The sequence below is a fragment of the Glycine max genome, chromosome 4 (assembly GCF_000004515.6).
Source record: "Glycine max cultivar Williams 82 chromosome 4, Glycine_max_v4.0, whole genome shotgun sequence".
Taxonomy (NCBI): domain Eukaryota; kingdom Viridiplantae; phylum Streptophyta; class Magnoliopsida; order Fabales; family Fabaceae; genus Glycine; species Glycine max.
In genome coordinates, this window is record NC_016091.4 from 6,363,116 (window position 1) to 6,375,186 (window position 12,071).

A 12,071-nucleotide genomic window follows, 5' to 3' on the forward strand; every position below is an offset into this window, starting at 1 on the left:
ATATTTCTTTTCATCATTTACAATTCAAAGTTAACTCTAGAGTATAGTATTACTATCAAACTCTAATAAGTTAAGACATTATATAATTTAAGAAACTCTTTTCTTTTTTCATTTTTGTTGCCTTGATCAATGTTTTAATTCTATCATAGAGCTCAAACTCATTACCTAAAATTGATGAATTTATTCTTTATTAATGATTAATACCACAAGTATTTAATCATATCTAATATTCATTCAATTAGTGTCCTAAGATATTAGGTGTTCGAAATTGAAATATAACAAATAACTTTAACTACTATGATAATATTTTATATTTCTTATTGAGAATTTCCTATTGACATATTAAGATAATATTCACTATTAGGATTTCTCAATTTAGTCGGTTCAATGATGACATCCACATATATCATCTCTACATGCAATTTAATAAATGAGATTTATTAATCTTTATCCAATAAAAATCATTACATATATATTGATTTATCCGAATAATTCTGTGCAACAGGCCTTGTGCAACAGAGATATACTGCAACGGCCCATTAGGTTGCATATTATAGGAAACTGCTTGGGGCTCCCAGCATTTTTGTTGGGGCACCCACAGTTTTCATAAATTCTGAAAATATCCTTATGGATATTTTCAGATATAAATTATAGCAGTAGTTTTTCATTTCTGCAGCGCTATTTTTTTTCGCAAAATTTTGGTCTTATAGTGTAAGTTGTTTCCGCTAAGGTAATTTTCGAAGCGTATTTAATCTCCAGTGGTGTACGAGTGTTGTTCAGGAGTATATGATCAAGTTTGGTCGATTTTCATCGCTGGAGAAGAAGAGGTACGTGAAAAAAAAATTTAAGAACTTATGGATTGACAATTCATATTCATACGGATTGTCAATCCGTATGGTTCACACGAATTGTTAATCCGTATGAACCATACGGATTGACAATTCGTAGATTTCTAATTTTTAAAAAATTATGAATAAAATTATATGAATTATAATTTTAGCAACTTTAAAAATAATTTGTTTGTAATAATTTTAGCAATTGTGTGAATTTTTTTAAATAATTTTAGCAATTTTAAAATATTGATTTTGTGATATTATTTTATAGTGGTATAAAAAAAGTATTTAGTAATTAGATTGTTAAAAAAAATTATAATATATATAAACTTTTAAAAAATTATTAAAACTAACATTAAATTGCTTAAAAATTAATTTAGTGATTAATTGAAAATAATTTAATTCATAAACATGGTCAAATGAATTACTAAAAGATATTGTTTGTCGCATAATGTTACTTCAATATTACAAAAAAATTATGATCAACACATACTAAAATAACTATTATATAAGAAACTGGTAACTAACAAAGGGATAATATTAGACAAATTGTTTGTAGTAAAAACATAGTTAAGGAATTCATAATAATTAAAAGGAATAATGTTTCAAGTCCTAATAATGTTGAGTTTAATTCATAAGCATGACCAAAATAAAACATGGTTAACTGTTAGATCAAGGAATTCAAAGACAATTTCCATGCCAGCTTTGAAGGATTGAGTTTCACAAAAGTATTTCCATTCAACTCCAATTTTAGTTGTTTTTCTCCGGTGATTGAACACAATCCGACATTCTGCAATGTCCTCCAAATTCAAATTAGTTTAGCCTTTGTCTTTAAGAAAAATAATGCATGGTGCTTAGAACATCCTTATATTAAGAATAATATTATGTCAGCAATTTGTGAAATTTATAACTTGCAAGATAAAGAATTGCTAGTAACTAAATTGGAAACTTGCTTACCAGGTTGCTATGGGTAATTTTGTGCGGAGTGAGATATACCTTGAAAGTGACAGAATTTGACACTTGATGATATAATGAGTGTCATCCTGGAAATGATTTTGGAAGGGTATTACTCCTGAATATGGTAAGAAAGAATACACTCTTACCATAATGAGTTAACGACACTTAATGATCTCCGATCAGGTGATAAAAATCTCTTAGTGTTATCCACCCTGCTACAATGGTTGGTTGTCCAAATCTTGGTTGTAGACAACGGTATGAAAATTTTCATCCTTGCCAATGAAATGCCATAAACGGTCAAGTACGTATTTCCATCTCACAACAAATGACCTACTAACTTCACCATAAATCTATATTTGAAAAAGATAAAACATTAGAATGAGACAAATAGGTTGGTTAGTTGCAAAAATTAACAGAATAATGATATGTTAATTAAATCAAAATGAAGATGAGCTGGTCCTTGACGTTAACGGTGTTTAAAATAACATTTGGTGGAACTACGACCTTCAGCATGATCTTGGCCATTTCACATTATTGTCCGTGCTCTTCATTTGTTAATTCTGACATAATTCACATTCAAGCATGATATTTAAGCAGATTATTATACAGTGATATAACAAAATTGATATTCAATTAGCAATCATGATGAACGCCAATTCATTCTTAGCAATTGGCATAATTATTAATCTATTAACTTGACATATATTCGAAAGAAAAATGATTTCAAATAAAACTGTTAAGTAACAGAAACATAAGCTGAAACAGACATATAGATGTTGTTCCAAAGCATATAGTTACTGTAAACTGACACAAGTACATTCATTAAACAATTTTAAGCATTGGGAGAACATGACCAAAATTAGTCATCAGAATTACATAATTTTTTTCATCATTAATGTCAAAGTAGATGAATGGAAAATAAGCTCCTTTACATAGCGTAGTATAAAGCTCTACTTAAAACCATTAAGAATTGAGTTTCAAGCCTTCATGACAAAAATTTTAAGATATGTGACTAACATAAAAGAGCAAATAGTCCAGAACAAGTGGCATATTCTTAATGAGACGATGAGTCAGGCAATATCATATTACTACTCGTCAGGGTATTTGACAACAATTGACCAAACATAATGTCCTACTGCTAAAGTTAACTAACTACAGATATGTCACATGTGTGAATAAACATATCACGTATGTGTGTGTGTGTATATATATATATATATATATATATATATATATATATACTCGTGTGAATGGTACTAATATTTTGACACAAATTTCAGCCTCTGATGTAAACATAGAGACAATAATATGAAAGGTAAACATTCTTACTAGGCAGAGTCGCAAGAACCATTTTCAGTTCCTCGTTGAGGGTGCTTAACCATGATGGCGGTGGAGCAGAGCCTGAATGTCCTGCTTCTTGCTTCATCAATTATGAAATATATTTTAAATTTTGGTCAACAATCTGTATGGTGTCTACACTAAAATTTTTGAACCAATTAACTAATTTTTTTTACAAAATAACCAATACTAAAAAAATTATAAAAAATAACTAACAAAATTTTTACAAAACATAATTACACAAAAAAAATTTAAAAAATATTTTTGGAGCTTATTATTTTCAATTAAAGATAAATTTTAAAAAAACCATACAAATCATTGATCCGTATGAACCATACAGATCAGCGATCCATATGGTGTCTACAATAATTTTTTTTATAAAATAACCAACACTAAAAAATTATAAAAAATAACTAACAAAAATTTTACGAAACATAATGACACAAAAAAAAATGAAAAAAATAATTTTGAGTTTATTGTGTTCAATTTATAAAAAAAACCATATGGATCAACAATCTGTATAGTATCTACACTAAAAAAATTTGCAAAATAACTAAAATAGTTTTTTACAAAATAACAACAAAAAATTATAAAAAATAACTAAACAAAAATTTTATGAAGCATAACAACACAAAAAAAATTTAAAAATATTTTCAAGTTTATTATTTTCAATTAGAAAAATTAGAAAAAAAAATACCTTACGAATTAGTAATCCGTATAAGCCATACGGATCAGTAATCCGTATGGGTCATACGAATTACCAATCCGTATGGAGTTTTTCCCACAAAACTCCAGTTTTTCGATAGCGCTTTGTACAAACAACAACAACAAACAACACCAAACACAATCATTTAACAACATCCACAATAACCACTTGAGAGGGAACCAACCACTTACCTCGAAGAAGATGACCCACCAAGAAGACGAAATGGAAAGAGGAAGAAGTGATGTCGGGACTAAGATGAAGACGAAAGAAGAAGGAGCGGTGCCGGAGAAAAATTAATAGTGACTCGTACGGACGAGTCACTTTAACTTTTTGTATCAAAATGATGAAGGAAATTTTAGTCCTTTCACCAACATTTCTGGGTGTCCCAACAAAAATGTTGGGTGTCCAAAGCAACACTCCATATTATATGGTGTTAGTTCTTTTTTTCTTGACACAAAAGAGGCTTTTACTTGGTGCGCGTTTGCGTTTCTTTATATTTTAATATCTTTGTCTTCTCAAGTTGTGCTATAAAGAGAAGAGAAATAAGATAAATAAAAATAAGATAAAAATAATTTTAAAAAGAGAAATAAAATAGAAATAACATTGCAACTTAACTGTCTTCAAACTCTCTCCTGTTTGAACCAAACACAGTGTTTAACTGAAATGCTTTTTTTATATATAAAATTTAAGAGTCATTAGCCCACAGCTAGGCCTCACACGACTTTGTAAGATTTTATAGTCTTGTGGTTTTGTCTCATGTGCTCTAAATTGAAGAGGATGGGCCGATTTGAATTGATAGCTCTATTTGCTCTAGATTATATATGAACATGTTTTTTTAATAAACATTTCATTAATATTTTTTTTCTATTTTTTTCTATCACATCATAATTAATATTTTTGTAGTAAAAAAACACTTCTTATATTTATATTTTTTCCCCTATTTATTTATCACTTTAGGTGTTAAGTAGTATATGAATGTCGGTTAATCATTTTTCTTTTTTTCCTCTCGATTATTTTTTTTAACCCAATATACTAATTAACACCCAGTGAAAAAATAATAAATTTCATAGAAAATGTGATTTGACATATAAAAAGAGATAAAAATAAATAAGAGATATTTTATAAGTGTTAAAAAAATATGAATGTGAATGTATCTTTTTTTTTCTGTCACTTTAATCTCTTCTCTAATAATTCTGTTAAACTTAAAAGAATTAAACAGCAGAATATGAAAAATGTGCTTCTCTCTGTTTTCATTTAGAAACATTGAAGCCCTTATAAATAGGCAAATTACATAATTGAAAATTCTAATAGATAAGACCCATGTACTCCAAAACATGATATCAACTAACCACTAAGTCTGCTGACTATAACAGAAAAAGGAAGCTGCAATGTAGTACATGAACTAACTCTTAAACTCTAGGCCACTCACAAGTCACAACTGACTCAATTTTAAATAAATAAATTGAAAAATAATAAAGATAAACTCTGCCAACAAGTTCATCCTTTTCATCTTTGTCGTTATTAATTGATCCTGGAGCTGACACCTTTTCTAGTGTGTCGTGGTTCAGCAGAATGCTTGGTTTTTCAAGGTGTCTTTGTACTTAGGCTGGTAGGGTTGTACGCGTGACCTTTCTATTTGTTGTTTTTTGAACGGTTATTTCAAGGGTGCTTCCTAGTCTGATATGCATATAGCAACAGGATAGTTTTGTTGCATCTTAGATTTTTATTACCACTGTTTTTTGGTTTTCTTTTCGACCTTCCTTGTTGTAATGCTTGATTCTTTCTTTGTAGCAAAAAAAGGCTGTGCGAATAGCAACCCTAAATTTTTTATTTTGTACTAAAGACTAGTGTCGTGGTCCAACGCAAGATCGCCGTGCACCGGAGAACACCAGGGCCTCACAAAAGCAAAAGGAATTAAAAATAATAATTTAAATATATTTTTAGTTCCTTAAATATGAGGGCCTATGATTTTTTAGTTCCTTAAATTAAAACTTGCATTTTTTAGTAATTTAAATTTGTGAAATATTTTTTCAATATTTCATACATTAAAAAAATCACCACAAATTTTGTATTTAAATGGAAAAAATCAACTAGGAGAGACTAAAGAAACATTTGGCATAATTAGGGATTAAAAATAACTTTCAATGCATCCATTCAACTAAGGTTCATCTAGTAAAATGTATTTTTCACTTTGTATTTAAGTCATCTAAACCTTAATAATAAAAATTCAATTCTCAATGTGCATGCACCTGATCTTTTGGCTTGAAACTCTATAATTCTCACCCTCGAGCCAAAAGAGAAATATCCTCCAATTAATTTGAGAGTGAACAAACTTCCCCTCCAAGGAAGTATCTCCCAACACTTCCACAATGTTAAAAAACTTTACTTTCTTCTTCACTTTGTTATCATGGTTCCTCTTCAAGACTTGATTATCCAAATAGCAAAGGTTATCTTTATTTTTCTGTCTTTGCAACACCAAGTATCTTCCCTTGTACACTTTGCATCCCCACTTTGAACTAACATATTTGTACCCTTGTGATGTCATCTCCCCCATAGAAATCATATTGACAACAGCAGAAGGTACAAACCTCACATTTGAGAAAGTTCGAATAACACCATCATGGAGCTTCATCCTCACACTCCTTGTGCCTTCAACCTTCATTTTTCCACCATCCCTTAACTTGAAATGGTCGAATTCTCCATCAATTTTCAAAGTATCAAACATCTTTTGATCTCTGCAAATGTGTTTTGAGGCAGCAGAATTCATCACCCATCTTGTTTTATCAACCTCGACATTTGTTGCAAAAAACACATCATCTTCATCTTCCACACTTTTTACTACATTAGCTTGGGAATTGGCACCATCTTTGTTCATATCTCTTAATTTCTTCAAGTTCTCTTTCATTTGTTTGCATCTCACTTGCACATGACCATTCTCACCGCAATAGTAACATTGTATGTTGCTCATATCTCATTGTAGACGCAATTGCGATTTTGATCTTTCTCTTGGCCCATCATGTCTCCTTGAATGATTTCTCCCCTGCTCAGACTCCACCACAGCTATTGCATTGTATTCATCATCAACATTTTCAGTTATCATCATTCTCTCATTTTCTCTATCTCATTTTCTCTAAGAGCGGCAGTCACCTCATCCAAATTTAAAGTTGATCTTCCTGCAAGCAACATTTCGACAAAAGCTTTGAAGGACCTTGGTAGTGAGGCCAACAACAACAACGCATGCTCCTCATTAGAGAGTTTATTACGTGCATTCAATAGTTGACTTACTAATTGATTGAACTTGTTGATGTAGTCATGGAGATCTCCTCCCATGTCCATTTTGAGTTGATACAACTCCATCTTCAAACAGAGACGATTGGTTAGCGACTTTGATGCATAAATATTCTCGAGCTTCTCCCACAAGGCCTTCGGTGTTGTCTCCTTCAACACGTGTTTTATCTCGGGAGCAAAGGCTAACCAAATTGTGCTCACACCCCTCATTTGGATCTTAGTCCACTCAATTTCATTTATAGAAGCCAGTCTTTCATCTTCTAATGCCTGATCAAGACCTTACTGCACCAAAAGGTCTTGTATAATACTCTGTCAAATCATAAAATTTATTTTTCAGTTAAACAACAGTATCTCGAACCTTTGTGTGCTCTTGGCCATAGCTCTGATACCACTGTTGGAAAATCAACGCTCTGATACCACTGTTGGGTAATCAATGTTCCTACAAACAAAACAAAATTATCCACACCCACAAAGATCATGAGAATATACACAAAGATTAGACCATAAGAAAAATAATAACAAACATAAGAATTTAACGTGGTTCAACACCTCTTGCCTACACCCACGGAATCGACTCAAAAAGTATTTCATTATCACAAAAATGATTACAAGATTATAATTCACCCCAAATAATGTATCACTCTACAAACCTGAGTATCTCACTCAATGATTACAAGAAATGATAACACTCTAATACAAATATATTTTTCTCTCAACAAAGTGACTTTGTTTCACAATCTTTCTTCTCACACTCTCTCTCTTCATGTGTTGTGTTTCTCTACTAATTCTCTTCTCTATTTATAGTGAAGATTGTCACCAACTATAATAAATAAGCTCTCTTGGAAGTTGAAACAAAATAACTCTTCCAATATCTCTATTCAACTAAGATTCATATAATAAAATATAATATTTCACTTTACATTTAAGTCACCTAAACTTTAATGATAAAAATTTAATTCTCAATGTGCATGAAACTTATCTTTTAACTTAAAACTCTACCATTAAAATTGGAATGATCATCATTCGGCTAGAATTTTGGGAGGAACTAGCATTTTAAGTCCTTTTATATATTTGACTTTAATGGGTTCACCACTTCTTTTCACAGTCCACTGTTTCGAGTCACTCACTTGATCATCTGTTTATCCTAAGACAATAATTTGACTGACATGATTGAAGGCAAGTGGTAGGAATATTTATTTATTGTATGTTTTAATTATGGGTTGATGTGTGATCTTTGTCTTCTCATGAATTCTTGTAGGGTTTCATGTGATGGACAAGCTGTCTTGCTGCTTGGAATATTGTATTTTGCCACGTATAGTGCATGTACTTTTCTTGCTGGCGTTTTTGTAGGTCACTCTGAACTCAGAAATATGAGGTCCTACTCTCCTAGTTGGGTTGGTACGTGCTCCCTGACAAGTCGTTTTGTAATTTAAGATTTATCTACTTTAGCCACGTGTCTTCCTTCTACTGGCATGATGATCGTGTTCTGTTTATGAGGATATGCAATATAATCGTATGTAATAAAATAAAAGATCCAACATTTTAAGCCTTAGACAAACCCAATATGGCATTCCAATTTGAAGGAGATCAACCATGATCGATCGATCGGTTCCTGGAATGATAGATCAAAACTCTTAAGGAAACATATATACTTCTTCTTGTTTCAATGAGTATAAAATTCTTTTCAAAATTTTTTTTTTTTTTTAATTTCTAAATACATTAACTATTTCCCCCCCTACATATTTCTATTTAATCAATCTCTCTCAAATATTAATGAATAATAATTAAGTAAATAGTGAAATAAAAAATAATAATTTTAAGATGATAGTATAAATAATTAATATATTTAATGTGATTAATTAAATTAATTATTTTTTAAGAGATATAAATTAGTTTAAAAAAATTTATAATCAGAGATTAAAAGAGTATTGAGAAGATAAAGATATATGTTTTAATTAAAACAACGTAATATATAAATTGAGTAAGGTTATTTTATCTGCAGATATCGTGACAAGAGTTGTTTTATTCTTACATTAATAATAATAAGCAAAGCAAAAGCTGGTGGCTGGTAAACAAGAATTAGAAAAGGAAAGGGTGGAAGGAGATGCATTTATTTAAATAGAAGAAAAGAAGGCTAAATCATAGAGGTTATACGGAACCTTGCAATCCTAAAGTAACTGATATCATGGGATTTAGTTTCCCCATGGACAGCAAGGTCCGTCAATATCCTGCCAATAACCGGAGCCATCTTGAAGCCGTGACCAGAAAAGCCGGCTCCAAGAACCACATCCTTCCCAAAGTCCCCACCCAAGAAATCAATGAGGAAATCCTCATCTGGCGTCATGGAGTAGATGCAAGACTGTTTGATGACGGGCTCAGTGGATTCAACCATCCCCTTGAACGTAAACTCCACCCATTCTTTGAGTTTTTCCATCATCACCGCTGCTCCCCACGGCCTCTTATCCGGGTCGCACGGCTCCCCCCCGTGCACACCAACCTTAATCAGCCCCGGAAACTCCAACGTTGGCGTGCCGTAGACGTAAATATCTTTCTGGAAGCTCGCGAATGTCGGGAACCCGCTCCCTATCGCGAATTTCCCTTCCTGCCCCTCCTTCACCCTCCAGTAACAAACGTGCGTCTCCAGTGGCTCGATCGGCAGTTCCACCCCGCTAACGGCTTTAACTAATTTCTTCGCCCACGCCCCTACAGTTACCACGCATTTTCTACCGCGGAATTTTTCACCCCCCGCTGTGAAAACCTCGACCCCACCTGTGCCGCCCTCTTTCTTGATGTCGATGACCTTGGTGTTGTCCTTCAAGACGGCGCCGTTTTTGTAGGCTAGGGTTTGGAACATGGCCACTGCTTTTGTGGGCTTGATGACGCCTCCGTGCTCGTTGGAGAGGCCCACCCAACCCTCCGGGATGTCGATGCGGCCGGAGAATTTGTCGGCGAGCTCTTGGCGGCCGAGGAGTTTGAAGGGGATTTGGAGGTTGCGGCAGTAGTCGATGAGGGCGCGCATGGCGGGCTCGTTGTGATGGGCCATGTCCATGTGATGGGCCTTGAAGTAGATCTGGTAGCCGACTTGGGCCTGCGCCTCTTGCCAGAGGCGGTAAGAGTCCATGACTAAAGGGTAGTAGTAGTGGTGGGGATAGGTGAGGCGGATGGTGCGGGATTCGCCGTGGGAGGAGCCACAGTGGTGGAGGAAGTCGAACTGTTCCAGGAGAAGGGTTTTAAGGCCGCGTTTGGTGGCGTGGTAGGCGGTGGAGCTGCCCATGACGCCAGCTCCGATGATAATCACGTCGAACTCTGAATTGGACTCCATAAGTCACACACACTCTCAGACACTTTCACTTTCTCTGATAACAAGGTGTGATGGCGCTTCCATTGTTTAATATATAAATACAGTCAGTGTTCTCAATGAATCTCACTGTGCTTTAGCACGACATCTTTTTCGGTACATTTTCTTACACGTCATCACCTCATTTTTTATGATAAGATGTAAATAACTGTAATATTTCAGAAGTTATCTATTATAATGATCGTCTCATTTAGAGGTGGTTTTCATAATTAGTTTAAAAACAAAACTCTAAAAAAATATATACATCAAATGAAGTAATTATCATTATAATAGTTATAATAGATTGATAAAAATGAAAATAAGAAAGGAAAATTGTATTTAACTCTTATAATAAAAATTAGTTGAAATAGACACTTCATGCCTTAACTAACAATATCTTTTATCTAAAAAAAATAACAATATCTTTTATTTTTAATTTTAAAAAAAATAATTGAAAGATGGAAATAACTCATATTTGAGGAGTTATCTATTATAATAATAAATAGTTATAGATTACTCACGTCTATGTTTTTTTTTTTTTAGGTAGGTAACGCTTTGTTTATTAAGAGGATAAATAAAAAGGGTAAATAAAATTAGGTGAAGAGAAGAGAGGATAGGAAGAAGAAAAAAAAAGTAATAAATGTGATAAAAAGAGAATAAATAGATATGAAAATAATAAGATTAAAAAGTGAGTATACGTTGAATTTCTTTCAAAATGAAATATAAGAAGTTGGGTGATAGAGATCCAACCAGCTTAATATTTAAAGATATTTTAATATATTAGATGATATCGAAGAATATTTAAAAATGTTAAAGATGTCAAAAAAAGATATCTGATGATAGTTAACATATTATTTAAAAATATTGAAGATATTTAACATTTATTAGGATTTGGAGTTAACATGATTATATAAATTTGTGCTATTTTTTAATATCTTATCTTACTAAAATTTGTTTTTTCCATTGGTATGTGATCTCATATTCAATATACTTATATTTTTGTAAAAGTTCATTAATTTGTACTTATGTAAATTTATTAATTAATATTTTGTATTATTATTATGGATTTTATTAGTATTTTAATAATTTATTTATTATTAATATCATATGTTAATTAATATAAAATCATAAATTCAAATTAGTATATATTTAATGGATATTAATATATTGGAGCATTATTTAGTAATAGAAAATATGTGTAATATCTTCACACAAAAAAGTAAATGTGTAATTTCTGTCCCTTGCATTATTGTATCACATCATATGTTACGTTAATTTATTTTTCTATTCATAAGAAGTAATAAAGAGTTTAAAATAACTCATTTATGAATCATGGGTATATCACATTAGTTATCAACATCACATGAATAAATTAAATTGTTTGATAGGTGACAAAGAGACTTTGTTGTAAATAGGAGAAAAGTTGCATTGGGAGCACCTAATCCGAATAATTGTAACTTGTGGAAACCAAATTGTATTATTAATATCTTAAAATGTGGTAATAGTTACGTTAAATACATTAAAATTTAATGGACGATACATTAAATACATTATATAATTTAATGAATTATAGTACATAAAATACATCAAAATTAAATTTAATGAATGATAC

General features: G+C 31.7%; 1 protein-coding gene across 1 annotated transcript; it reads right to left on the bottom strand.

Moving 5' to 3' along the window:
* Nucleotides 1–9,127: 9,127 nt before the first annotated feature.
* Nucleotides 9,128–10,733, bottom strand: LOC100789864 (probable sarcosine oxidase). The gene has a single exon (XM_003522621.5). The coding sequence runs from the start codon at nucleotides 10,442–10,444 to the stop codon at nucleotides 9,257–9,259; it is 1,188 nt and encodes a 395-aa protein (XP_003522669.2). The 5' UTR covers nucleotides 10,445–10,733; the 3' UTR covers nucleotides 9,128–9,256.
* Nucleotides 10,734–12,071: the final 1,338 nt, after the last annotated feature.